We start from the raw sequence: 26,921 nt of genomic DNA, 5'->3' as shown, positions 1-26,921 counted from the left end.
GTTCCCTTTCCCGTGCCCGGTGCCCGTTCCCCTTCCTGGTGCCCCGTTCCCGTTCCTTTGGCCATTCCCGTGCCCGGTGCCAACGCCCGTTCCCTTTTCCCGTCCCTTTCCCGCTGCCTGCTCCCGGTGGCGATGCCATCCCCTTTTCCCGCTGCCATTCGCCGCCGCCGGTGCCGTTGCCTGTTGCCGGTGCCCGGTGCCCCGCCCCGCGCCGCCGCGCTGCGCCGCCGCCGCCCCCGCGCAGCCATTGCGGGCAGGCCCCGCGCTGCGGCCCGGTCCGTCCGCCCCGGCGGCCCCGGGGACATGGTGCCGGGATGGCCCGGCCCGCCGAGACCTTCCCGCTGCACCGGCTCGTCTGGCACAACCGGCACCAGGCGCTGGACAGCGCCCTGCGCGCGGGGACGGTGGGAACGGCGCCGGGAGCGGCACCGGGAGCGGCGCCGGGGAGCGGGCACCCCCCACGCACCGGCACCGGGAACGGGAGCGGGCGGGACGGGAGGGGAGGGAGGGAGAACGGCGGGGCCCGCAGCGCGGGGGTGGGGGGGACTGGGAGCGCTGGGAATGCTGGGGGGGACTGGGAGCACGGGGGGAAACCGGGAAGGCTCCGCGCGGGGCGGGGGGGTGGGGATGCTGGGAGGACTGGAAGGAGCGGGAGCGCTGCTGGGACTGGGAGCACTGGGAGATACTGGGAGCACTGCGGGGACGGGGAGCCTTGAGGGACTGGTAGTGCTGGAGGGAGGCTGAGAGCGTTAGGAAAGGCTGGGGACGCAGGGAACTGGGAGCACTGGGAAGAAGACTGGGAGCATTGCAGAGAGACTGGAAGCGCTAGGGGAGACTGGGGGTACAGGGGACTGGGAGAACTGGGAGCACTGGAGATACTGAGGGCACAGGGGACTGGGGGAGCCTGGAGGGAGGCTGGGAAGACTGGGAGCACGGGGAGCTGGCAGCACTGGGCGGGGGGGGGACAGCACTGGAAGCATTTTTGGGGACTGGGAGTGCTGGAAGAAGACTGGGAGTGGTGTGGGGGCTGGGAGTATCAGGGGAGACTGCGACTCAGGGGAGTGGTGGCACTGGAAGGACTGGTGGCACTGGAAGGACTGGTGACACCGGGATAATAAGAGACTGTAGCACCGAAGGCCTGGAATCAACTGGGAGCTCTGGGATGGGGTTAGCAGCACTGGGAGAAGAGGGGGCTGGGAGCACCAGGCCTTGCGAGCATGGGGAACACAGGGGAAGCACTGGGGGGCACTGGGGTGGCACGGGGAGGGGGCAGTGACCCCAACACCCTTCCAGCACGACGTGGAGCTGACGGACCCACGTGGCCGGACGCCCCTGGAGCTGGCCGTGTCTCTGGGCCACCTGGAGTCAGTGCGGGTGCTGCTGCGGCACAACGCCAACGTGGGCAGGGAGAATGCCAATGGATGGACGGGTACAGGAGCACCACGGGGGCTCGGGGACACCATCCAGGGGTGCGGGTGGCCTCTGGCTGATGGCAACCCGTGTCCCCAGTGCTGCAAGAGGCGGTGAGCACGGGGGACCCCGAGATGGTGCAGCTGGTGCTCCAGTACCGTGACTACCAGCGGGCAACGCGGCGCCTTGCCGGCATCCCCGAGCTGCTCAGCAAGCTGCGGCGGGTACAGCCCCCAAGAACCACACCCTGCACCCCAAAGCTCCCCAGGAACACCCACCAGCCCCATCCCTTCACTCAAGAAGCTCCCCATCTCTCCAGTGACTCCAGCAGAGACCCCCCCCCCAAGTCTCCTCAGGATCCTCTGTCTCCTCCATGACCTCACTCTTTCCCCGAGGACACCCTGGTTATCCAACCCCACTTCACCAAATCACCCTGATCCCCACCCAGGACCCCAACAAGGTCCCCATCCCTGTTCTCCAAACTTCCCGTGTCCCTTGTGGTCTGAGAAGGGACCCCCAATTCGCCCCAGAAGCCCCCATTGACCCCCTGCTTATCCTTTTCTTCTGGGACTCACTGTTTATCCTTCCCTGTGGACCTGCACTAATGACCCCACTCTCTCTGATCCCCACCCAGGACCCCAATAGGGACCCCCATCCCTGCTCCCCAGATTCCCCACCACCCCAGTGACTCCAGCAGGGAGTTCCCAGCCCCTCCACATCCCCCACCGTGCTCCTCATCCCTTCCAGGCATCCGACTTCTACGTGGAGATGAAGTGGGAGTTCACGAGCTGGGGTGAGCGTGGCCTGGCTGGGCGGGGAAAGGGGGTCCCCAGGGACCCCCAGCCATGGGGCTGAGGGGTCCCTGTGCCCGCAGTGCCCCTGGTGTCCAAGGTGTGTCCCAGTGACGTGTACCGCGTGTGGAAGCGCGGCGAGAGCCTGCGGGTGGACACCACCCTGCTGGGCTTCGAGCACATGACGTGGCAGCGCGGCCGCCGCAGCTACATCTTCAAGGGGGAAGGTCAGCTCCAACCCCCCCACGGCCCCTCAGTCACCTTGGGGAGCCCCCAGGCCCCCTGCACCATAAGTACACCCCTGTAAGGACCTGTCTGGATTCCCTGGGGGCCCTCCAGTCTTTGTGGGCAGCCACAGACCCCTTGCACTATGAGTACACCCCTGTAAAGAACCCAGATTCCCTGCAGGGACTGCCCTGAAGATCCCCCAGACCCTCTGCACTATAAATGCTCCCATAAGGACCTCTCAGATCCCCTCCAGGGCCAGGTGGGATTCCAGTTCCCCCCTCCCAAGAGGAACACCTCAGTTCTTTCCCATATATCAGGGACCCCCAGATCTCCCCAAGGAAACCTCAGTTCTCCCTTCCTGAGGGAAGCACCCCAGCTCCTACATGTACGAGGGACCCCCGATCCTCCCAGCCCCTCAGATCCCAGGGGATGTCACGGGGGGCCGGGTGCTGACCCCTCCGGTGTCCCCACGCAGACGAGGGGGCCGTGGTGATGGAGGTGGACCACGACAAGCAGGTGGTGTACACGGAGACGCTGGCGCTGGCCCTGCACGAGCCCGAGCTGCTGCTGGCGGCCATGCAGCCCACTGAGGAGCACGTGGCCGGGCGGCTCACCTCTCCCATCGTCTCCACACACCTGGACACCCGGAACATCGCCTTCGAGAGGTGGGAAGGGGAGCACCCAGCGGGAAGGGGCCATGCGAGGGGGAGGCGCGGGCAAAGGGGAAGGAAATGTGGTGCAAGAGGGTGAGCTGAGGCCTCCCTGCTCCGCTAGGAACAAGTCTGGGATCTGGGGCTGGCGCTCAGAGAAGATGGAGGTGGTCAGTGGCTACGAGGCCAAGGTGAGCAGGAAGCCAGGGAGGGGCACTGGGGACACCCTGGGGTGTGGCAGGCCTGACGGTGTCCCCACACAGGTGTACAGTGCCAGCAACGTGGAGCTGGTCACCAAGACCAGGACAGAGCATCTCTCTGACCAGGACAAGTCACGCAGCAAAGGTGACAGCCCTGTCAGCCCATCAGGGGGCCTGTACACGGTGGGGACATGCCACCCCTCCTGGGTGGCACAGGTGTGGGACACTGTGGGTGTGACGTGTCAGGTATGGGACACTCAGGGTGTGGGGAGTGACATATCGGGTATGGGAAACTGTGGGACTAATATGACAGGCATGGGACAGTGTGTGGGGTGTCACCCATGAGGGATGTGACTGGTGACAGTCCTGGGAGTTCCTCCAACTGCCCACACCTCACCCCTGCACCCCCCCCCTCTTCCCCCAGGCTCCAAGACCCCCTTCCACTCCTTCCTGGGCATCGCACAGCAGCACGGCACCCACAATGGGGTGAGTGGCCAATCCAGGGGTCCCTGGGGAAACCAGGGGGTCTCCAAGGGGGCTGAGCAGTGCTGGTGTCCCCACAGACACCTGTCCTGCAGGCTGCCAGCCCCACCAACCCCACAGCCATCACCCCCGAGGAGTACTTTGACCCTCACTTTGACCTGGAGACCCGCAACATCGGGCGCCCCATCGAGATGTCCAGCAAGGTGCAGAGGTGAGGCCACCACCCCAGGGTTAGGACCTATGGGATGGTGACAGAGTCCTCAGGGCTGTGCCACTTCTGTGCTCGGGGGTGTGGCCAGGGCGGTGGCACTGGAGTGGTGCTGGTGGCCGGTGGCCCTGCCAGGTCCCCGTGCCCATGGTGGTGCCCCGGGCAGGTTCAAGGCGACGCTGTGGCTGTGCGAGCAGCACCCGCTGTCGCTGGCGGAGCAGGTGACGCCCATCATCGACCTCATGGCCATCTCCAACGCCCACTTCGCCAAACTCCGCGACTTCATCACCCTTAAGCTGCCCCCTGGCTTCCCCGTCAAGATCGGTGAGAGGGAAAGCTTAATTTGGGGAGGAATTAATAGGGGCAGGAATTCATTGGGGCCTCAATTGACCCCTGTACCCACAGAGATCCCACTGTTCCACGTGCTCAATGCCCGCATCACCTTCAGCAACCTGTGTGGGTGTGACCAGCCCCTGGGCTCCGTGCGGATCTGTGCCCCTCAGGAGCCCTCCGGCGCCCACCCCCCTGGCACCCAGCCCTCCGGGCCCAGAGGTGAGACTGGGGGGTCAGGGGGGTCCTGGGGGTGCCAGGATTCCGTGGATACAGAAGGGTGGGCGTGGTGGATGGGGTGTGGGGTGATGCGGGGCAGCTTGGGAAGCCATGGGGAGCTGCGGGGTGCCGTGGGGACACCCGAGGGTGCTGACGGCTCCCCGTGCGTGGCAGCATGGCCGTTCCCGTGCGAGGTGGAGGCGGGCGTGTTCGAGGTGCCGGCGGGGTACACGGTGCTGGGCGCAGGGCGCAGCGAGCCCCTGCGGGACGAGGACGACGATCTGCTCCAGTTCGCCATCCAGCAGAGCCTGCTGGACGCAGGCACCGAGACCGACCAGGTGTGGCCACGCCCCCTCACCTGGACACGCCCCACACGCACCTGGACACAGCCCTTATGTGTGGCCGTACCCCACAGGTGACCATCTGGGAGGCGCTGACCAACACCCGCCCTGGCGCGGAGCCGCCGCCCTACGATGAGGACCTGCAGCTGGAAAGGTGAGGGTCCAGCTGTAGGGGCGTGGCCTGGGGTGCCACACCCACCTCACCTGGGCGGGACAGGGGTTAAGGTGTCAGGGTGGGGCAGGTACAGGGTCCGTGGGGGTTGGAGGGGCAGGGGTTAAAGGTGTCAGGGTGTGGTCTGGGGAGGGGCTGAACAGGGAGGAGCTTCTTGCTGCCCAAAAGCTGTGGTCATAATGGGCATGTCTAAGCACAGGTGTGGGTGTGGCTGGCAGCGGGGCGGGGCATGTGGGAGAGGTGTGGCTCTCCAGGCCTTCTAAGGGCTGTGAAGGAGGTGTGACCAGCAGGGATGGGGCACAGGTGTGCCAGAGGGGGTGTGGCTCCCAGGACATGGCCATGACCCCGCTGCTGTCCCCTCCCCAGGGCCCTGCAGGAGAGCATGCTGCTGCAGGCCGGGCCCAGCGCTGAGCCCCCGGCTGCCGGGAGCCCCCCCGGAGCAGGCGGTGGGAGCCCCCCGGGCCCCCCCGGCTACGGCAGCTTCGCGGAGCAGCTGCGCCTGGCCATGGCGCTGTCGGAGCGGGAGCAGGAGGAGCGGGAGCGGCGGCGGCGTGAGGAGGACGAGGAGCTCCAGCGCATCCTGCGCCTCTCCCTCACGGAGAAGTAGCGCCCCGGGGCGCTCCATGCCGGCACAGGGACGTCCCACGCGGGGACGGGGTGTCCCATGTGGGGTCACCCCATGCACGGACCCAGATGTTCTGCGTGGGGACGCCCCTTGCAGGGATAGGGACACCCCACCCGGGGGACACCCCAGTGTGGGCACTGTCCCACACCGGGATGCCCCAGCGCGGGCGCAGCCCTGCCTGGGGAGCAGCCGGTGGTGCCGAGATGGCCCCCCCACGATGGCGACCCCCCTGATGTGGGCACAGCCCCCGCACAGGGAATTTGATCCAGGGATCCTCCTACCCCCGGGACCCCCAGTCCAGGGCTCTTCTCCCACCAGGCTGAAACCTCAGCCCAGGGACCCTCACCTGGGGACCCCCCTCCTCTTTGGTGTTGGACTGTGACCCCATGGGGGGCAGGACGGACCTGTGGGTCCCCATGGGATGCAGATGACCCCTATTTTAAGGCACTGCAGTGTGAGGAGGACTGCTGGGGGACCCCCAGGCCTCATCCTTTGGGGCAGTGGGGGGCAGAAGGGCCCCAAATGTCTGTACATATACATATATTATATATATATATATATACACACACGTGTGTGTCTGTGCCTGGGGGTGATGGGTGGGGTGCCACAGGGGTGGAGCCTGGGAAAAGGGATGGATCCTACTGGTGAGGTGGGGCTCAGGTGATGGGGCTCATACAGTAAGCGTGTGGGTGGCACTAAAGGGCTGCTCCTCTTCAGCTCGCCCCAAATCTGGCCCTGTGCCCCCATCCCTGGAGCAGGGATTGATTCGTTTTGTTTATATTACTTGGGAAAAGACCCCTGCCCATGGAGGGGGAGTTTGTCTGGGCACCCATGGGGTCACAAGGGGCTCATTGGGGGTGACCTGCTGGGGACACTACGGGATTCCCACCTGCTGAAGCCTGGGGTGACCCCTCGGGGGTTCCACAATTTCTGGGGACCTGGAGAAGGCATCATCCATTCTGGGCGCCTGGAGGGGGGTCCCAAGTGCCACTTTTGGAGGACTTGGGAGTGTCTCAAGTGCTGGGCCGTCAATCCTGCCTTGTCCCCACGGATGTGGGGCCCGGGGGGCTCCGGGGCACCGGGGAGGTTCCGCTCTGAGGTAGGGCAGCCTGGGGGTCCCGCCTGGGGTGTTTCCGTGGCGGGGGGAGCCGTGCCGTGCCAGGACGTGCCCGGGGCCGTGCCCGCTCCCGCTCCCGTTCCCGTTCCCGTCCGGGCGGGGCAGCGGCGGCGCTTCCTGGTGCGGGGGGGCGGCGCGGCGGGGCATGGCGCTGGTGACGGTGCGGCGGGCGGGGGGCTCCGCCGGGGGCCCCGCGGTGAGTGCGGCCCCGGGGCGGGCGGGGACGGGACATCCCGGCAGGGGTGGGAGGGGGGTCCCGGAGTCCCGGGAAGTCCCGCTGCGGGCTGGCACGGCGCTCCCTGGGGAGTACGGGCTGCCTCAGAGCCGCGGGGGCCCCGGTGCGGGGGTGCGGGGTGGGCCGGGGGGTCCCGGTGTGGGGAGTGCGGGCTGCGCGGGGGTTTCTCGGAGCCCCGGGGGTTCCCGGTGCTCTGGAAGGTGACGCTGTCCCGGGGGGTGCCAACGAAGGGATGAAGGTTGCTGCGGTCGCTCCCGGTGCGGGGTCATCCCAGGCGCTTCCGATGGGGTTTTGCCGGGAGTTTAGCGGGAGCCGAGCTGTCCTCGGCACGCCTTGGAGATCCCTGTACTCCCGGCGGGGGCTTCTCCGTAGTTAAGGGAGGAATATGGAGGTGTGGATGGCGAAGGAGGGGTGGGGGGGGGTGGGGGGTTGTCCCAAGTAGCTCCCACTTTTGTGGGACCCCCGAGCCTGGTCACATTTCCCCCAGGCACTCCCTCCTAATTTGCAGGAGGAAGATGCTCCCAGACATAGACAGCTGCAGCGAAGGTGAGAGAGGGTTCTGAAACCTTGGGGTGGGATGGGGACACAGTTTCCCCCCCTTGGGAGAGCACTCTGGGGGCGCCCTGGGTGCTCAGGACCATCCTGCCCCCCAGGCAGAGCTTCGTCATGGTCAAGGGGGCAGCACGGCTGCTGTCTGTGGAGGAGCCCCCCCCGGCCGAGCCCCCCCCGGCTGAGCCCCTCGGCCAGGCCCCGGGACAGCAGGAGCAGCACCTGCACCTCATGATGCAGCTGCTGCGCCCCCAGGACGCCATTCGGCTGGTAGGACATGGATCCCCCCTCCAGGAACATGGGGATGGGATGGGGACAGGGAAAGAGATGGATGGGACCAGGAATGGGGACAGGATGAGGATGGGATAGGGATGGGGTCAAGATGGGGAGAGAAAATTGACAGGATGGCTGGACTGAGCTTGGGGTGGAATGAAGGTGGGAACAGGATGGGGATAGCACAGGACAGGAGAGGATTGGGATGGAAACAGGAACATCGAGTAGGGGAATGAAATATGGATGGGATGGGGATAGGGATAGGATAGGAAGTGATGAGGAGGGGATGTGGCCCAGACTGACGCTGCTCCCCGGTCACTGGGAGCACTGGGAAGGGTCGGATCCCCACTCCGATGCCCAACTTTCTGGCAGGCAGTGCGGCTGGAGTCGGCGCGGCCGCGGCGGGTGCGGTACCTGCTGGTGGTGCGGTCGGAGGAGGCGGGAGCCGAGGCGGAGACAGCGCTGCTGGGAGTGGATTTCGCCCACGAGGGGTGAGCGGGGTGCGGGGGGGCCCGGGGGTGGCATTGGCACCCCCTGACCTCTGCCTGCCCCAGGGCCACCCTCTGCACCCTGGGCATGGTGCTGCCCCTCTGGAGCGATACCCAGGTGTTCCTCGACGGCGACGGGTAAGGGTGGGACAGAATTTTGGGACAGGGAGGGGCTTAGAGGGGTCGGGGTGCCCACCCTGACCCACGTATGTCCCCGTGATGCCCAGGGGTTTCAGCGTGACATCAGGGGGAGAGACACGCATCTTCAAGCCCATCTCTGTGCAGACCATGTGGTGAGAGAGGCCTGGGTGTGACCAAGGGGGGCGTGGGGGGCCACCCTTGGGCATGGGGGGTGAGGGTGGCACAGTGAGCACAAGGGGGGTGGCACCACCTCGAGGACTGGAGATGTGGGCACTGCCATGGCCACAGGGCATCTCAGCTCCGCTAAAGACACGGGAGATGTGGCACTGCTACGAACACAGGTGATGCTGTCACCATCCTGGTGTTGCACTATATTGGGAACGACAAAGCACGACACTGACTCTCTTCTGGGTTGCACAAGAGCACAAGTTTTTTATTCCAGATCTTCTTTTATAGACAGGTCCGAGAGGTAAAACTCTCATTGGCCATTAAATCAACACATCACCATCACTGGTCAATTTGGAACAACACCCCTTGGCGGTTTCTTACAAGGAAACTACAAGGATCCAAACAATACCTGCAAATGTTTTCCTTCTCTAAGGACTGTTTGGATTTTTCCATATGATTTCTCAGGCCAGAGTGAGAACTTTGTGTGACTTAGTTTCACACAGTCTCTGTGCTCCCCTGCCTGCTATCTCACATTCAGCATCCATAATCCTGGGTATGGGGATGTGGGCACCACGCTGGACACAGGGATGTGGGCACAGGGCATTTGGCTATCACCATGGCCACCACAATGGGCCCCTGGGCACAGTCATGGGGAATGAGCTGGGGAGAGTTTGGGTGGCACCCACAAGCTGGGGACAACCAGTGAGGGGGACATAGCTGTCGGGGTGGTGCTGGGGTGGCGGTGGCAGTGCAGGGGTGGCAGGTGCTGTGCGACAGGGCCGTGCTGCAGGAGCTGCACCGCGCCTGCGAGGATGCGGCCCGCGGTGGGCACATCCCCGGCGGCCCCGCGCTGGCCTGGGCCCGAGACTACGCAGCGGCGCTGAGCTCGGAGCAGAGCTGCCTCAACGAGTGGCTGGCCATGGCCGACCTCGAGTCCGTGCGCCCCGCCTCGCCCACGCCCCTCCGGTGAGCTCCCTGCAACGCCCCTGCCACACCCCCCAGCCTGCCAGCCAATGGCTGCTGCGCCTGGCAGGGCGTGGCCCGGGTGGGGCAGGTGACACCTGTGACAAGGAGGTGCCGGTGCCAGGCCAGCGATGCCGGAGCTGTCGGAGCAGGCGGTGCGGGCGCTGCTGCGGGAGGTGATGGCCGCGGCCGACCTGGAGAACGTCACGTCCAAGGAGGTGGGTGGCACCTGGCAGGGTGTCCTGGGGCCGGGCAGGGCCGGGCAGGGCCGTCCCTCACCCAGGGTGGTGCCCAGGTGCGGGAGGAGCTGGAGCGGCGCACAGGGCACAGCCTGGCCGAGCACAAGGATTTCATTGACAACGAGATGCTGCTGGTGCTGGCACAGATGGATCGGCCTTCTCGCGTCTTCCCGCACCTCTTCCTGGTGAGCAGCGGGGTGGGCAGGGTGGGCAGGGTGGGTGGCAGTGTCCCCTTCCCTCACCGCTGTCACCACGCAGGGCTCCGAGTGGAACGCAGCCAACCTGGAGGAGCTGCAGCAGAACAGGTGAGCGTGGGGTGGCACTGTCGTGGGGCAGCATGGGGTCATCATAGGGTGCCCCTGGGGTGTCACTCGTGTCACCAAAGGGTCACCCACATCCTGAATGTGGCGCGGGAGATCGACAACTTCTTCCCGGCGCTGTTCACGTACATGAACGTGCGGGTGTACGACGAGGAGGCGGCCGAGCTCCTGCCCCACTGGAACAACACCTTCCTCTTCCTCTCCCGTGTCCGGTCAGTGGGCACAGGGGGTGACGCCACCAGGGACATCGGGGGCACAGAGAGGCAGGGCCTGGAGGTGGGGCAGGGGAGAGGGGGACATGGGAAGGGGTCTCGATAACTGAGTTGCTGGGGTGCACTGGGAGCTGGGGAGTGCTGGGGCACGAGACCCTGGGGAGCAGTGGGGTGACTGGGGACATGGGGAGCCCTGGGGACACTGGAATGGCTGGAGGATGCTGGGAGCCCTGGAGATCCTGGGACGGCTGGGGGACACTGTGAGCCCTGCGGACACGGTGTCCCTGGTGACTCTGGGGTGGGTGGGGCACGCTGGTAGCTCTGTGGACACAGTGTCCCCGAGAGCCGCCTGTGCCATGGTGTCAGCAGTGGGTGCCACAGGGCGGCAGGAGGCCGAGCACTGGTGCACTGCCGGATGGGGCTGAGCCGCTCGGCCGCCACGGTGCTGGCCTATGCCATGAAGGAGTTCGGGTGGCCCCTGGAGCGGGCACTGCGGCACGTCCAGCACTGCCGGCCCGGAGTCCTGCCCAACCCGGGCTTCATGCGCCAGCTCGACTTCTACCAGGGCATCCTGAGTGCCAGGTGTGTGGGGACAGGGTGGGGACAGGTGGGTGGGGTCTGGCATAACCACATCCCTATGGGATAAGAGGGTAGGGCCTGTTGTCACCACACCCCTCTGTGGGGAATTGGGTGGGGCTTCTGTGGCCACGCCCTACCAAAAAGGTGTGCGTTTTGTGGGGGAGGAGCCTATGGGAACCCCACCCTGCCGAGTGGGTGTGGCTCCCAGCAGGGGGTGTGGCCGGGTGCTGATTGATAGGTCTTGGCAGCCGCTACAGCAGCCTGTGGGAGCCCCGGGAAGCCGAGCAGGCACCGCACCCCAAGGAAGACACCACGAGGGACACAAGTGGCCTGTCCCCTCTGGCCTCCCCGCTGGCGTCCCCGCAGCCCTCTGAGGAGGAGGCAGCTGGTGGGGGGCTGCTGGGGGCCTCCCGGCGTCCCCGCATCTCCCTGTGCTCTGTCATGCGGAGCATCAGCCTGCTGGAGACCCCCGAGCTGCCGGGAGAGCCCCTGGCCGGGGAGGTGAGCAGGGGTAAAGGGATGGGGGGTCCAGCTGTGGGGTAACAGCAGCACGGGATTACCCTGCAGTCCCCTCTCAGGTGTTTGAGGCCACGGAGGAAGCAGGGGGTCCCTCCCCGAGGTCACGACCCTCGTCCCGCCCGCGCGGGGTGGTGCGCCAGGCCAGCCTGGATGGTGGCCCCGCCCCGTTTTGTGACCACGCCCGTGGTGATGACCACACCCGGTGCCACTCCCATGCACCTGGCCACTCCCACACTGATGAACCCACTCTTTAATTGTGGGGGCATGGGACAGCGCCTCTTCGCTGCCATAGCAACAAGGGGAGGGGCGTGGCGGACGCCGGGGGCGTGGCCAACAGGCCGGCACGTCCCGCCCACGTCCCGCCCTCACCCGGGGGTTGAGAGGTGCCTCTGCCTCAGCCCCACACGCACAAACACCGACACCGCTCCTGCACTGACAATAAAGTGTGGAAATGGCATCCCCCGATGGCTTTGTAATCCTGAGCATCTGGAGGGTAGGGTAATGTCAGTAGGGACCAGAGTAAACGCTTTGGGGTCACCGGGCGGGCACAGGGACCCAGCGGCGCCATGTTCTGCGGCATGGAGGAAACCACAACTCCCGGCGGCCTTTGCGCGAGATCAACTTCCGGGCTGCCATGGCAACCGTCGTGGCCTAGGCCTGGACTGGCGCCTAGCCTGGGATCAGGGCTCTGGAATTGGTGCTGGAAGCGGGACCGGGGCAGTCCCGAGGCCCGGCAGCGGAGGACTGCAGCACACAGCTCGCTGTGGCCGTGGCAGAGGGGAAAGCCGGGTGCTCCCCCCGCCACCCCGTGAAATGGTGTCAACCCCCTCCCACTATGGCGTCCCTTCATGTTATGTCACCCCTGACGCACAGGACACCTTCCACTAGCCCAAGTTGCGTCAAGCCCCGTCCAACCAGACCTTGGACATTTCCAAGGATGGAGAAGCTGCAGCTTCTCTGGGCAATCTGTGCCAGGGCCTCACCACCCTCACAGGGAGGAATTTCTTCCCAAAATCCCACCTAAACCCATCCACCCAGTGAAGGAGATTCCTGGCTGGAACTGCCCCTGAGGCTTCTGCTGTCCATCTCCTTGGGTTGTTCCTGCGGCTGAAGCCATTCCAGACACTTTCCCCTTCCCCAGGATACCCACCAGGTTGGGACTGACCCTCTGTCAAGGAAGGAGGATGGGACTCTCCCTCCTTCTTCCCACCAGGAGGACACAGCCCTGGGTTGGCTGGGTGCATGGTGTTCATTTCTTGGGAGTCCACCTAAACACCTCCATCCTGTGCCCAGCAGAGGAATTATGTTCCTGTAGAGATATCTAAGGGACTGCAGCTCCAACAGCGGGACCAGATCCAGATGGATAACACAATCCAGAGGGTCAGGAACCTGCAGTGCAAGTTGGATGCGAGTTGTGAATGGCGCCCCACCCATCCCACCCTATCCTACATTATTCCAAGTTACTGCTGCCTCCGACGCTCCATTACAGCTTTGGGATAGAAACAATTTATTTATTGATAAAGCAACAGAAAGAGCTGGTGAATTAAGATATTGATAACCTGAGTAATTAACAGACATGTCCTGTTATTTATGATTCTGCACATAGCAAAGCTGCTAATTAGGGCTACTAAACATATAAATCCCAAAGGACAGTGTCATTCTTCCCACCCCACTGCAGAACATGTCCACAATCCACAGCCACCTGCCTCACCCCGCTATGCCCACTTTCACCTCATTTTATATCTCATTCTTCATTTTTTCATCCCATTCTTGAGGAAAAAAAATCCCACCTCCTTTTCTCCACCCAAAACCAGATTTTTCTCCCTGGGTCCCATCTGTGCGGCATCAAACTGTGTGGCTTGGACACCCCACTTAGCTTTTTTGAGTGGGGGATGCAACTCCCTTCCCTCCCCCTGAACTCCAAGGGCTTCGCCCCACCCCGTGCCCCCCCCGACAACACACGGCACCCCTTCATTGGCTCACACCAGCTTTAATCCACCCGTTGTCCCTGGAATAGGGTCTGGAGGCGTCCGGAATGGTCCCCCCCTCTCTCTCGGTGCGGCGGCTCAGAGATCATACTCGTGCCAGAGGCTGCGGGGGCACAAGGGGGGTCAGCGGGAAGGGCGAGGGGCACTGGGAGAGGATGCCCTGTGCTCCCCGTCCACCGACCCGACCCGTCCCGTCCCGTTCCACCCCACACCCACCTGTAGGTGACATCGGGGTTGTCCCGGTACTCCAGGAGGGCGTCACGGATGGGGCCAGGGGGGCTCAGCCCCAGCTCTTGTGCTCGCTCCCAGCGCTGCAGGCGGGTGATCCCTGCGGGACACTGCAGGCTCAGTGGAGCCGGGGGGGAACCCGGGGCCACCGGGACAACCGGGGAAACCGGGGCTGCTCACCGCTGCAGGGTCCGTATTCCCAGGAGAGATCGAAGCGCCGCAACATCTCCAGGAGCGCCGGGTCCGGGGTGGGCTGCGAGGGGGCGCGAGGACAGTCCCGCACCTTCACCTGCACCTTGTCCTTGTTCTTCTTGTCCTTGAGCCTGCCCGGGAGTCGCCCAGGGCCCCGCCGCCGCCGCCGCGGGAAGGAGTCGGTGATGCGCCGGGGCTGCTCCATTACCCTGCGCGACATGGAGCTGGCACGGCGCCGCCAATACCGGGAACCGGGCGGGACCCGCCGCTACCGGGAACCAGCGGGACGGACCCGCCCCTGCCCAGGGCCGGGCGGAAGCGGCGGGGCCGGGCTGGGCAGCCGGCCACGGGCACCCTCGGCCAGTGCCACCCTCGCGGTGGTCCCGGTCCCCCGCCCCCCTCCGCACCCCCCGGTTGTCCCGGGGTGCTGTCAACCCCCAGTTGTCCCTGCCAGCAGCCGCACTGTCACCCCCGCGGCAGTTCCTGTCACCCCGAGAGCACTGTCACCTCCATCCCAGTGTTCCCTGTTCCTCTGGCACTGTCATCCGTGTCAGTGACTGTAACCCCAGGCACAGCCACCCCCAAGCTGTGCCCACTGCCTCTTGGCATTGTCACTCCTGTTAGTGTCCCCATCAACTCAGGCGCTGTCACCGCTGTGGTTCTCCCTGTCCCCCTGGACATTGTCACCCCAATCCCAGCACTCCTCATCACCTTGGACACTGTCACCCCCCTGTCTGTCCTCATCAGCCCCCCAAACCGTGACTCACACTGTGACACTGTCACTCTCTGCCCTGTCCCACTGTCCTGTGTGTCACTATCCGTCCATCCAGTGCCTGCCAGTCCCACCCCCAGCTGTGGTGACACCGCCCCGGTTGAGAGGGCAACACTGCAGGTGCCACCAGAGCAGATTTGCCTGGGGCTTTCAGCCCTCCCTTGGGGAACTGAGAATAACTGAGATGCGTGCCCTGGAATGGGGTGACTCCCAGGGGACCCCACTCTCTGCCTCAGTGGTGACAAGTGAGCCACCAAGCTGTGTCACCGCTGTAACGGTCAGTGCTGGGGGGGTCACAAAAAACCCCAGAGCAGCCATCAGAGACTCCACATCGCTGTTTAATTTGAGGTGGGCACAGAGAGGGGACAGCGGGGCCTCAGGGCCCGTCCCTGTTCAGGCAAGGATTGTGCAGGATGTAGCGGCAGACCCCAGGCAGGCGCTGGTGGCCCAGCAGCTCCTGCAGCTGCTGCATGGGCCGGTTCCCCAGCGCCGTGTGCCCGAACGTGGGGAACCCACGGGACTGTGCCCGCTGCGCCGCCACTGTCAGTGCCACCTGCATGTGGCCGCACCGCCGGTGCTCGGGCAGCGTGTAGCTGTGGGTGCCCGTCCCGAAATGATCCGTCAGCACCCAGGCGATGGGCTGCCCGCTGCTGTCCTGCAGGCAGACTTGCGGGAAGCGCCCCAAAATCTCAGCCAGGTAGCGCCGGCTGCGGGCATTCCCCCCGTAGGGCCATGTGTTGTTGAGCAGGTCCACGTGTGAGGGGCTCAGGGAGCCGATGCGCACCCCGGGGGCTGGCCTGGGCGAGGAAGGGCTCAGTGGGGGGCTCAGGTTGTCCCGGGGTGCTGTCAACCCCCAGTTGTCCCTGCCAGCAGCCGCACTGTCACCCCCGCGGCAGTTCCTTGTGGGGACAAGGGTGGGGGGCTCTCACCGGGGCTCAGGCATGGTGCTGGGGTCAGGGTGCCAGTAGGAGTAGTACTCGACGATGTCCAGCTCCACACCCTTCCTCCCTGCCAGGTCCTGGGACACTGTGGCCAGCCCGTCCTGTAGCCCTGGGGATGGGGATGTCACAGTGTCCTGTTCCCCCTGCACCCCACCATCCCTGTCCCCAGCCCCTCTATGTGACCCCAGTGGCCTCCTCAGTGTCCCCAGCCCCAAACCCTATTCCCAGCACCCAGATGCTTGCTTCCAGTGTGCCCAGTACCCCAATCCTGCTCCCAGCATCCCCAAGTCCAACCCCAGTGCTTCCCAGTATCCTCAAGGACCCACAAATCCAGCTGCAATGCTTCCCAGTGCCCCCAACATCCCCAAGTCCAACCCCAGTACCCCCCAGGACCCTGCTTCCAGGGTAGCCAGCAGTGCATTCCCTGATGCTCCCCAGCACCCCAAAATCCAACCAAGATGCTCCCCAGCACGCCTAAATCCTACCCCAATGCTTCCCATCAAACCCCACCCCAGCACACCAAATCAGGCCTCCAGTGCTCCTGAGCACCCAAACACCCATCCCCAGTGTCCCCCAGCAGCCCAAACTCCCTCCACCAGTACCTCCCAGTTCCTCCAACAGCTCTCCCCAGTGTCCCATGCTCCCAGTGCTGCCCAGCACCTCTCATAGTATGTCCATCCCTCCCAGGACCCCCCCAGGACCCCGGTGTCCCCAAGCCACCAATGAGGGTGAAGGCAGCGTCCCAGCGCAGGCAGCCGGGGGTCTCCAGCAGTGCCCGGTACGCCCCCAGGTCCCGGTAAAACCCTGCCTGTGTGTTCCAGTAGCCGTCGTTCACCGGCACCTGGGGGCACCCGTAAGTGCTCTGAGCACACCTGGCATGTGCCAGGGCACCGTGTCACCCCCCTCCTGCAGTGCCCCATGTCCCCACTGGCCACCTCTCCACTGGGCCGGGCCAGCACAGCACCAAATTCAGGCCACTTGTCCACCAGCACCTCAAACTGGCCAGGGTTGCCCCGGTTGATGTTCAGCACTGCCCCAAAGACCTGGGGGAAAAAGGGGGTCAGCAACGTGGGACAAAGAGGGGACAGATTTGAGTCAGGGATGGGGGCTTTCCATCTCCATGTGGGGGACATGGGGGCAGATGTGGGGTCAAAGCTGAGGGGAGAGGGGCAGGTGTGGGGAACAGGGTGGCAAAAGGGTTCCTAATGACACAGAGGTCCCCGTTACCAGGGTAGGAGGTGGGTGTGATACTGGGGTCACTGTCACCAGCAGGGAAAAGGGCAGAGGTGCATATGCCCTCATGGCATAGGGCATGGGGGATATTGGTGTCCCCATCACAGCAATAGATGAGTGATATCGGTCCCAGTCATGGCACAGTGCAGGGGTGACAGCAGGGTCCCTGTCACTGGCAGGGTGGGGGTAGCACTGGGGCTCCTATCATGGCACAGGGCAGGGGTGACAGAGGGGTCCCCATCACCGGCAGGGCGAGGGGCAGGCTCTTCCTCAGGATCCCCTCCAGACGCTGCAGCTGGGCTGGGCACGTCAGGATCTTCATTGTCCTGCTGAGAGACCCTCAATAACAGGGGGACAGGACCACCAGACATGGCCCCTGTCCCTCTCCCCATCCCTTTTCCCATGGTCCCCAGCTCCTCCAGCACTCACTCTGCAACAATCCTGCGTCTGTGGGTTCTGGGGCACAGTGGACTGGGAGTCTGGAGACTGCGTGCCACTCGGTGACAATGGTTACCACCAGCTGTCACGGGCCAGCGAGTGCCCCCTGCCTTGGGGGGCAGCGGGCAGGGTCCATCCTGTTGAACACCGGGCACCAGGCCAGCCCTGGGGGCGGGTGCTCAACTGGGACACTCTGAGATATTGCCCCAGTGCCACCAGCTCCCCACAGATCCTCAGATTCACCGCCTGCCCCACGGTCACGAAGCCATGCTGATCCTGAGGTGCCCAGCCCAGCTGCAGCTCCTGGAGGAGACCCTGCGGAAGAGCCTGCCCACCACCCTGCCGGTGACAAGGACCCCGAGGATCCCTCTGTCCCCTCTGCCCTGTCCTGCTGGTGACAGAGTCCCTGGGGACCCCTCTGTTCCTCCTTCCATCCCTCCCTCCCTCTCTGCCGGTAGTGAGGACCCTGGGGACTCCTTTACTCCCTCACTCTTGCCCTGTCAGTGTTGCTGATGCCTGGGAACCCCTCTGTCCCTGTCCCCTGTCCCCTCTCCCCTGCCTTGCCATTGATGAGGACCCTGGGACCCCTCTGCCTCTCCACGTGCCCTGGTGGTGACAAGGACCCCTCTGTCCCCTCTCCCCTGCCCTGCTGCAGACAAAGACCCCAGGGACACTATTGCTCCCTCTGCCCTTCCCTGCCGGTGACAACGACCTTGTCTTGCAGGTCCTGGGGACTGTGATGACGGTGGCCAGGGGGAACCCAGCCTCCCACGAGGTGCTGGTGGACTCCTGGCCCAATTTCGGCATTGTCCTGACCCGCCTGCGCCCAGAGGTGCTGCCCCGGCTGCCCCTGCCCTGGCTGCAGCACCCTACACCCTGGGGACCTGCAAACTGGGGTGCCACCCTCAGCTCCATGTCCCTCCCAGGAACACAGGGACCCCATGGACTACTACACCAACCAGCTCTCTGTGTTCTACCGGGACAAGGGAGCCCTGCAGGCACTGCTGGAGGGCACTGAGGCGGTGACCCGGGAAAGAGCCTTCCAGATTCTGGGTAAGGATGGCACTGGGCACAGGGCTCCCCTACCCTCCATCTGGGTCCCCTGTCTAGCTGACAGGGGGTCCCAGGGATGCAGGACGAGCTGGACGAGGCTGTGCAGGAGGTGGCCAGTGCCAGGGGACTGAAGGTGGAGACGATCCGGTACAGGGCACTGATGAGCCCCAAGCCCCCACAACCCCGCAGGCAGTGAGTGAGGGGCATTGGGGGAACATGGGGTACTGGGGGGACATGGGCACTGAGGGGCCAGTCACATCCCTGGGTGACACATGGAGACCTGTCACATTTCTGGGCAGCATAGGGGGGTCATAGTCACATCCCTTGGTGGCACAGGAGTCCCCAAGCACATCCCTGAGAGGCACAGGGTGATGTGATTTGGCTCACTGAGCACATCTCTGGGTGGCACAGGGGTCCCCAGTCCCAGTCCTGGGTGGCTCAGAGGCTCCCAATCCCATCCCATCTGCTATCCCAGCTGGGAACAGGGTTCAGCATTCCCCTCTCTGCCATGCCCTGTTGCAGGATGCCCCCAGGCCTGCGCCTGGCAGCCGTGTCCCCATCCCACATCCCTCTGCTCAACGCCACGTGGGCCCTGGGGGGCAATGCCCGCAGCCGGGCGTTCCTGCTGGGGCTGGTGCGGACGCTGCCCTCCGCCTGCCTGCTGGACCGGTGCGGCCGCCCGGTGTCCTGGAGCCTGCTGGACGGGCAGGGCTGCATGCGCCACGGCTACACCGTGCCCGCCTGGCGAGGGCAAGGCCTCACCGGGCTCGCAGTGGCCGTGCTGGGCCGGGAGCTGTACGCCCGAGGCTTCCCCATCTACGGAGCCGTGCTGCCCCACAATACGCCCTCGCTGCGCTGCCTGCAAGCCATCGGCTTCGTGCCCCAGCCCGGAACCTTCTACATGATCCTAGGCACCCCGAAATAGCGCCCAGGGATGAGGTGCCAAGCTGGGGGTGCCTGTCCTCAGGGTGGGGTTATCTGGGCCCAGGGGGGCCCAGATGCCCTCCCTGCAAGAGAGGGGAACACCCCAAATCCCACACTGAGCTCCGAATGTGGAATGTTCTCTCTGCTCCCGGCTGATGGCACTGACAGGAACATCCCGTTCTCTCTGGCCCCCAGCGGGGTGTGGCACGGGTGGGGCGGGGGGCTGGAGAAAGGCTTTTATTCGTTCATACAAGAATAGATCTTCTGCAATAAATAACCCAATAAATAAACAAACATCTCCAATAAATAAACACTCATAGACGCACCGGGACAGCGGCCACGCCCCAGCCTCGCCCCATGGCCTTGCCCCACCGCTGCATAGATGGGCAGCCATGGGGAGGCGGGGCTTGGGCAAAGGGGGTGGGACTGTTGCAGGGAGGAGGCGGGGCTTGCTACACAGCGAGTGGGCGGGGGTTATTGCCATTGGGGTGGAGCCTATTGCTCCAGGGCGGGGCTTGCTGCTGGCTGGGGCGGGGTTTATTCCTATGCTCAGAGGGCCTTGGTCCTTTTTGGGATGGGCAGGGTTTGCACCCACTGAAGATTTTAGGGATGGGGACAGGCACCCTGGGGGTTGGGGACACCATGGGAGGGCACTTGGGAGTCAGGACACCTGTCCCTTAAGACACAACATAGTGACAGAGGGCCGGTGGGCTGACTGGTGGCATTTCGGGGTAGGGAACTCCACCTCTTAAAGCACAGCCGGGTGATGATGAGGATGTGGGGTGACTTTGGCAGCACTCTGGGGTCAGGAGGCACAGTTTTGAAAGGACGCTGGTGGCGAAGAGGAGACATGGAGTGGCTTTGGTGGCACTTGGGGTCAGGAGACACATTCCTTACAGCAGAGTGTGGTGACAGAGGGGATGTGAGGTGGCTGCGGTGGGTGGCACTTGGGGTCAGGAGCCCCTCACTTAAGGCACGGTGATGAACGTGGGATTGTGAGGTGGCTGTGGTGGCACCTGGGAGTTAGGAGCCCTATTTCTTGAAGAGCACTGGTGGTGCCAGGGGACATGGGGTGACTGTGGTGGCACTTGGGGTCAGGAGCCCTGTCCCTTAAGGCACAGTATGATGATGATGGAGGAGCTGCAAGGTGGCTGTGGTGACGCTTGACGTCAGGAGCCCCATCTTTCAAGGCACTGCCAGGTGATGATGAGGTTGTGGGGTGGTTTGGAGGTCAGGAGCCCCATTTCTCAAGGCACACTGGTGGTGGAAGAGGGGACCTGCATGGCCGTGGCGGCGTCGTGGACTCAGGAGCCCAGCAGGTGCTCAGAACCCCCTCGCTTCCAGCCGCAGAGTGACCACGGCGGGCGGCACCTTCTTCTTGAGGCGGTTGAAGTCCTTGGCTGAGCGCCAGAGCCAGGTCTGCAGCTCCTTCAGCAGCCAGAAATCATCCATCTTCTTCAGGAAGTCATTGGGGGCTGCAGGCGTGCCCGGGGGCGCAGGGGGCCCAGCGGGGCCAGCAGGCAGCGGGTACCCCAGTGAGGACATGACGCCGCCGATGCTCAGCACCAGGCCCTGGAGACTGGCACAGAAGTGGGCGAGGCGGTGGCGCAGCTCGGCCGTGCCCACCTGCCCGTCCAGCACGCGCAGGTAGCAGAGCAGGCGGCTGTAGGCCCGGTAGTTGGCGGCCAAGCGGGCGTTGTCCGTCAGGCCCCGCCACAGGTCCAGGTCCACCGTGGCACTGGGCACCCGCTCAGCCCGTGCCAGCCGTGGGGGGTTGAAGTCGGGCTCATTGAAGGGGGGGCCCAGGTAGTTCAGCTGGAAGGGAATTGGGGTGCCAGGGGTCAGGTCTCCATGTCTCCATGTCCACCCTGTCCCAGTCTCCACATTCCCCATGCCCCTACTTATCCCAGCTCTCCCTTCTCTTATCACATCCCCCTTCCCACTCTGCCCAAGCCGGACATTCCCAGCACAGCCCAGTCCGTGCCACCGTCACCGCTTGGCACCCAACGCGCCGGCCCCACCGAGGGCACGTCAGGGCAGGGACGGGGAACCTCCGGGTGAGTCGGCGACGCCGGCGGGGAGGGAGAGGCGGATGCCCGCGCCCATGACGGAATCATGGGCCGAGGGGAGGGTGCCCAGGAGCCGCCCTGCGCCCGGGGGGCGATGAGGCATTTCCGTGACCTCCGGCGTGGGAGCAGCTGGGCACGGGGCGGATATCCCGGGGAGTGCGTCTGGGACTCACGTAGGTGCCGGCGAGGGTGCGGAGCTGGTGCTCCAGGTAGCGGGTCAGGTCGTAGGTCTGCTGGATGGACTGGCCGGCGCCCAGCTCCTCGGAGCAGTTCAGCGCCGGCAGCGCCGGCAGGTTGCAAAGCGCGGCGCACAGGAAGGTGAAGATCCCCCAAGAGTCACCTGTGGGGGACACACAGCACCTCAGGGCGGGTGACAAGGACACTCCATCTCCATGTGTTTGACGCTGAGCCTTCAGAGTATCCCTGAGTCACACGTCTGAAAGTAGAGAAACTGAGGCACGGAGGTGGGGAGGGTGGGGTCCCACTCACCTCAGCACACCCCCCCCCCGGAACAGCAGGGACCCCCAACCTCAGCGCGGTGACCCCCCGGCTCCCCTCCGAGCGCTCCCGCCCGCGGCTGCACCAACAATCCTTTATATGGTCTGGAGCAGCGCGGCCGCGGCATTCCCGCCGGGACACACGCCTGGGATATATTTGGGCACCGCCAACGCCGGAGCGGGCCGGGCACTCAGCGGGGACCCCCGCCGAGGGGCCACCGGGAACGCAGGGGGGTTGGAGGCAGCTCCGGGGAGCGGCCGGGGCGCGGGGTGACCTTTGCGGAGCCACCGGAAAGCGCCGGCGGGGTCCCCGTCATCGGCCTGACGTCAGGGCGGCCCGGGAGAGCGGCCCCGGAGGCCGTGCAAAGGTCACGGCCCGCGGCCAGGACACTCCGGCCAGCTGGCACCCCTGGCTCGCCGCAGCCGGCCTTCCCGGCAGCGCCTCCCGGGAAACACCGGCCGCTGGCACGGCTCGGCACCGCGGGGCTCCTGCTGCGGGCAGCCCCCCGTGCCCCCACGCGTCACCGCTCCCCGTCTCCGGCTGCCGGTGACGCAGGACGGTCCTCGGGGACACCCCGGCTCCAGCCACAACGGCCTCACCACCGTGGGTGTCCTGCAAACTGCAAGCCTCACTGTGGCGGATGCAAGTGCTCTGCGGGTGTGCAGGACGCTGTCACACCTGGGATATACCCCGGAGGTGTGCAGGACACTTGTGACATCTCTGGGATACATCCAGAGCACACCTGGGTTACACCTTTTTTGTGTGCATCACCCAGGCATGGGGAGCACCACGCTTTCCAGGCGTGTGACAACGTGCACGTGTGACACTGTGCACGCGTGACACTGTGCACGTGTGTGATGCACCACACACGAGACACCATCCAGGTGTGCCACCTCCCACACGGGCGTGTGACACATATGGCAGTCACGGGACATGCCAGGCAAGTGTGCAACGTGCTGTGCACATGGGGGGGACACTCCGTTTCGTGCCACCCACGTGTGACACGCCGTGCATACACCACATCACGCTATGACACCCTGTGTGAGGCCACGTGCCCCCGTGCCCTCCATGCCCATGCGTGGCAGCCCCGGCTGGCCCCGGCTCGCCCGGTGCCCTGCGGTGGGCACGTGCTGCCGCTTGCCCGCGTTCCGGTGCGTTCTGGAGCGTGGAGCGTGCGGCCGGCCCCGCGTGCGTGTGAGCGTGGGCCGGGGGGGGCCGGCGGGGGGGCCGCGGTGACTCACACCACACATACCCCCCCTTCCCGGTGTTTGCTTTGGCCAGACCCTCGCCCGCCGCCGGCTCCGGTTTCCAGGCGGGATTTACACCCGCCCCGGCCTGGCCAGTGCCAAACCAAACACAGCCGGGGAGCGGGATGAGGGGGGAATGGCAGGGATGTGAGATTGAGATGGAGCCACGGTGGCTCCTGGGCAGGTGGCCCGGACATGAGGATGAGAATGATGAAGGAAGGGGATGGAGGTGGGTGTCTGAGGGATGGGAATGGTGAGATGCACAGAATGGATGGCACTGGGCAGTAGTGATGATGACACAGTGATGATGGTGACCCTGGCACAGCAGAGACAGTGGCCATGACACAGCAATGACAGTGACACTGCATAGTAATGAGGGTGACCATGACACAGCAGTGACAGTGATCACAGCACAGTGGTGATGATGACAGTGGCACAGCAGTGACGATTACAGTGGCGCAGCACTGACGGTGACCATGGCACAGCGGTGACAATGGCCCAGCCATAGTGGGTTCCCCCGCTGTCCCAGCGGCTGGCGCCGGGCACCCACCGGCACAGACAGTGGAGGAGGGAGGCTCCAGCCGGCACAGCTGGATCCCAGTGACGTCGGAGAGGAAGAGCCCGAGGGTTTCAAAACCGGCCCTGGAGTGCGGCCAGGATGCTCCCAGCCCACGTAAGCAGCTCATGGCGTGCCTGCCCCGGGTCACTGGCTGGGCCATGGGGACACCCGAGGAGCCGGGGTGACAGGGGGCCATGGGAGCAGACACCCCCTGCTCTTCCAGCAGCACCCTGGGGACACCCACACCGACACACCAGTGACGCCACGGACAGCACTCGCACACGTGGCAGAGGGTTTGTGGCTCACCCACCTTCGGGGTGACACCCGGGACCCCTGGCCTGTCACCCGCCCAGCAGCACAGGCGGCGGTGCTGGCCAGACCTCCCGGCCAGCGGCCAAAGTGCGAATTCGGCCACAGAGACGGTGAGCTGTTCCCTGGGCATGCTGTGGGCAGCGCTGCCGAGGGCTGAGCGACCACAGCCCGCCCAGAGCCGCTTTCCCGAAACCCTGGTGGCGGGGGCGGCAGCCGGGAAGGGGAGACCCCCCTGGCCCCGGAGCCGCTGGCAGCGGACGGAGCCGAGCCGGCCCCCGACGCCGCGGCGGGAGCTGCCGTATCTGATGGGCCGGCGTCCAGTGGCGAACAGAGCCCCATCCCACCCCACAGCCCCATTCTGGGGGCCAGCACAGGAGGTCTCGTGGTGGCCAGGCATGACTGTGGCACTGAGGACAAAGCAGCCCTGTCCCCACTACCCCAGCCACTGTCCTGGCCACCAACTGGCAACACTTAACCCTCCACGGAGCGTTTCCCAGCCCAATGTGGCTGCCAGCTCCCGGGGGCTTGGAGTGGGTGACACTCAAGGGGTCATGGACAGATGCCTCTGTGTCCCCACACTGCTGGCATTTAACCCTACTGTGTCTGGAGAGGTGACACCACAGCATAACAGTGTCCCTGTGGAGCCAGCATGCTGGGGACACAAGGATGCTCATGTTCCACACCCAGATATCATGAACACAGCATTCCCTGAGTTCCAACAGGAAGAACGTGTGTGCCCTTGTTCCCCAACAGCACTCACAGCTACCACAGTGAGGTCCCCATCCCATCCATCCCGTTCTACTGCACTCCATCCCATCCATCCCATCCCATCCAATCTCATCCCATCCATCCCATGGCGAAGCCGCCATGCCAGGAGTGGGTGGTGGTGCTGGGGGCGCGTGGCCCCCTGTCCCCCCCAGTCCCGGCCGTGCCTGCGCTCGCGGCGCTGAGTGTTTACATCCTGTCTCCTCGGTGTGTTTATAAATGCGGCCGCACACGGGAGACTCCAGCGAGGCCATAATTAGCTGGGCCTGGATTTCCCATCCGGCTCCAGCTCCAGCTAGCGGCACGATGGAAACACCCCCGCCGGCAAGGGGGGCGCAGGCCCCTAATCCCAACCAGACCCCGCTGTCCTGCACGCACACCCAGCACCCGGGGGCCACGCGAGGCACCTCGATCCCTTCCCGCCACTCCCGGCGCAGGTCATAGAGACACACAGCCCAACAGCCCCCCCAGCACCGTTCTGGGGGTTCACCGGCACAGAGGCAGGCTGGCTGCTCTCCAGCGGGGCAAGGGACCCCCAGTGCCAGCCCACGTGGCATCTCAGAGCCTTGGGTGACACACCCTGGCACCTCCAGACCCACTGCTACTGCTGGCGTCGCCTGCCACAGGGACACTGCCTGGCTGGATCAGTGTGGAACCAGCCGTTCTGGTGGGTACAGTCGTGCCCTGATGTCCCCACAGCACCTGGGACGTCTCTGTCACCCACAGGCCACGTGCCACACGCAGCCACAACACTGCTGGGCCAGCTGCTTCCCAGATATCCCAGATATCCCATCCAGCAGTGCATCCCCTTTAGCCTGCCGGGACGCTGAGACGATGGCACGGGGACACTGGCCCTGCAGCCCCGGGGGGTGGGGGGGTGGGGGGCGATGATTTATGGGGCTCGGTGCCACTTAGCAGGGTATAAATCTCCCCCCAGCACGGCCCTGTAAGCAGAGCCCTCCGCATTTCCCTGCGGAGCCAGCGCCTAATGCAGCCCAGATGTGCGGCCGCCACCGTGCCCTCGCACCGCCTGCTAAATAGGCACGGGGACACCGGGGATGCCGAGAGTCCCCGAGCCCTGCCAGGGACACCGCCTGAACAGCCCATGGGAGGGGACGTCCCAAAACGGGGAGCGGGGTCGTGGCGGACAAGCTCCAGCCCTTCGGTTCCTCCTCCGTGTCCCCATCCCCGCCCGTCCCCGCAGGCCTCGGCACCGGCTGTGCCACCGGTTCGGCCACGTCCGCCGGGCCCGGCGGCAGCGGGAAGGGGGAGAGGAAGGGGCGAGGGAGGGCGATGGAGCCGCTGGGGATCCCAGCCTCGCTTTTCCGGTTCCCCGGCGCTCGCCCCGTTTTGCCCGTCCTTCGTCACGCCGGCACCGCGGGAGCTGGAGCCCAACCCGGCGCCGGCCTCGTGCTGCCCCGGCCCCGGTCCCGCCGCCCGGGACCCCGGGGAGCCTGGCGGCGCCCACACTTTGACCTTTTAAGGGTGTTTTCCAGTATTTTCCGGGCGAGAAGCCCCCGGTCCCGGTGTGCGGCCAGGCCGGCCGGCCCCCCGGCAATCCCGGCGGTGCCGGTGGCCGCTGGGGCTGGGGGAACAAAGCCGTACCCTCCCCAACGCCCCCAAATCCCGCTGCTGTGTCCCGGAGGAATCTCGGCAATCCAGCGGTGACGTTCGGTGTCAAGCCCCGAAATCCAGCCCCGGGCAGGAAAATTCTTCCTGCCCCCCATAAATCCCACCGACTTTCCTTTTCCTCCCCTCTGTCAGTCCCGGGGTTTAATTCTCCGTGCTCAGCGGCGGTTCCCTCCCTGGTAATCACAAACATGCATGGAAAAGAGGGAACGAGAGAAAGGGGAAAAAAAAAAAAAAAAAAAAGAACAACAACCCAACCTAGAGAGAGGAAAGTCTTAAATCAATCCCAAAGCCAGACAGACGTTTCAATCACATCAAATTAAAATCAGCAGTCGGTTTGGAAGGGGGAAAAAAACTCGCGGCAGATGCAGGCAGGGGAGTTGGGGCAGCCCCCCGCCCCGCACCCAGCGCCGCGGGCTTACCTGAGAGCTCCCCGGTTACATTTAGCATAGTCGGGGTGCAAGGGGATTTTGGGGGGCTCGGCTCTTGCTCGGCGCCCCGAGCCCGCCCGCTCGCCTCAGCCCTGGCTCGCTGCTTCGCTCGCGCTCAGGGTTGGGTGGTGGTTTTTTTTCTTTTTGGGTTGGTTTCTGGCTTTCTTCTTTTTTTTTTTTTT

The 26,921-nt window shown here is 64.9% G+C and overlaps 6 protein-coding genes across 10 annotated transcripts; 3 read left to right on the top strand and 3 right to left on the bottom strand.

Annotated features, from left to right (window-relative positions):
* The first annotated feature begins 238 nt into the window (after positions 1-238).
* Positions 239-6,226, top strand: ANKRD13D (ankyrin repeat domain 13D). The gene is made up of 15 exons (XM_015629603.2): positions 239-404; positions 1,294-1,429; positions 1,510-1,634; positions 2,158-2,203; positions 2,285-2,428; positions 2,905-3,094; positions 3,204-3,270; positions 3,343-3,424; positions 3,704-3,765; positions 3,843-3,973; positions 4,137-4,294; positions 4,376-4,522; positions 4,694-4,857; positions 4,935-5,014; positions 5,399-6,226. The coding sequence occupies exons 1-15, from the start codon at positions 315-317 to the stop codon at positions 5,637-5,639; spliced, it is 1,863 nt and encodes a 620-aa protein (XP_015485089.1). The 5' UTR covers positions 239-314; the 3' UTR covers positions 5,640-6,226.
* A 685-nt stretch (positions 6,227-6,911) lies between these two features.
* SSH3 (slingshot protein phosphatase 3) lies at positions 6,912-13,023 on the top strand. Of its 3 annotated transcripts, none has more exons than XM_015632052.2 (14): positions 6,912-6,970; positions 7,518-7,555; positions 7,663-7,828; positions 8,204-8,322; positions 8,386-8,457; positions 8,547-8,612; positions 9,406-9,594; positions 9,716-9,809; positions 9,887-10,015; positions 10,089-10,135; positions 10,216-10,362; positions 10,744-10,944; positions 11,190-11,442; positions 11,509-13,023. In XM_015632052.2, exons 1-14 carry the CDS (start codon positions 6,920-6,922, stop codon positions 12,346-12,348), a joined length of 2,412 nt encoding a protein of 803 aa, XP_015487538.1. In that variant the 5' UTR covers positions 6,912-6,919; the 3' UTR covers positions 12,349-13,023. The 3 variants fall into 3 exon arrangements, with proteins under 3 accessions (XP_015487538.1, XP_015487541.1, XP_033371021.1); XM_015632055.2 differs by having other exon boundaries at positions 11,520-11,829; XM_033515130.1 differs by lacking the exon at positions 6,912-6,970 and having other exon boundaries at positions 7,441-7,555; positions 7,667-7,828.
* On the bottom strand, positions 12,958-14,129 carry POLD4 (DNA polymerase delta 4, accessory subunit). The gene is made up of 3 exons (XM_015632061.3): positions 13,857-14,129; positions 13,665-13,776; positions 12,958-13,551 (listed from the first exon to the last, which is right to left on the bottom strand). The coding sequence occupies exons 1-3, from the start codon at positions 14,086-14,088 to the stop codon at positions 13,527-13,529; spliced, it is 369 nt and encodes a 122-aa protein (XP_015487547.1). The 5' UTR covers positions 14,089-14,129; the 3' UTR covers positions 12,958-13,526.
* Positions 14,130-14,957: 828 nt separating this feature from the next.
* LOC107206309 (glycine N-acyltransferase-like protein 3) lies at positions 14,958-17,348 on the bottom strand. 3 transcript variants are annotated; one of them, XM_015632056.1, is made up of 6 exons: positions 17,244-17,348; positions 17,059-17,140; positions 16,517-16,624; positions 16,302-16,422; positions 15,570-15,690; positions 14,958-15,437 (listed from the first exon to the last, which is right to left on the bottom strand). In XM_015632056.1, exons 2-6 carry the CDS (start codon positions 17,134-17,136, stop codon positions 15,017-15,019), a joined length of 849 nt encoding a protein of 282 aa, XP_015487542.1. In that variant the 5' UTR covers positions 17,137-17,140; positions 17,244-17,348; the 3' UTR covers positions 14,958-15,016. The 3 variants fall into 3 exon arrangements, with proteins under 3 accessions (XP_015487542.1, XP_015487543.1, XP_015487544.1); XM_015632057.1 differs by having other exon boundaries at positions 17,059-17,143; positions 17,244-17,329; XM_015632058.1 differs by having other exon boundaries at positions 17,059-17,153; positions 17,244-17,328.
* A 77-nt stretch (positions 17,349-17,425) lies between these two features.
* Positions 17,426-19,527, top strand: LOC107206310 (glycine N-acyltransferase-like protein 3). Its single transcript, XM_015632059.2, has 5 exons — positions 17,426-17,597; positions 17,977-18,084; positions 18,179-18,305; positions 18,380-18,497; positions 18,828-19,527. Exons 1-5 carry the CDS (start codon positions 17,520-17,522, stop codon positions 19,228-19,230), a joined length of 834 nt encoding a protein of 277 aa, XP_015487545.1. The 5' UTR covers positions 17,426-17,519; the 3' UTR covers positions 19,231-19,527.
* On the bottom strand, positions 19,452-24,311 carry CLCF1 (cardiotrophin like cytokine factor 1). Its single transcript, XM_033514941.1, has 4 exons — positions 23,913-24,311; positions 22,122-22,447; positions 21,472-21,721; positions 19,452-21,044 (listed from the first exon to the last, which is right to left on the bottom strand). The coding sequence occupies exons 1-4, from the start codon at positions 24,309-24,311 to the stop codon at positions 20,553-20,555; spliced, it is 1,467 nt and encodes a 488-aa protein (XP_033370832.1). The 3' UTR covers positions 19,452-20,552.
* Between the last annotated feature and the right edge of the window lie 2,610 nt (positions 24,312-26,921).

The sequence above is a fragment of the Parus major genome, chromosome 5, assembly GCF_001522545.3.
Source record: "Parus major isolate Abel chromosome 5, Parus_major1.1, whole genome shotgun sequence".
Taxonomy (NCBI): domain Eukaryota; kingdom Metazoa; phylum Chordata; class Aves; order Passeriformes; family Paridae; genus Parus; species Parus major.
This window is presented reverse-complemented; position numbering and strand designations above follow the sequence as displayed.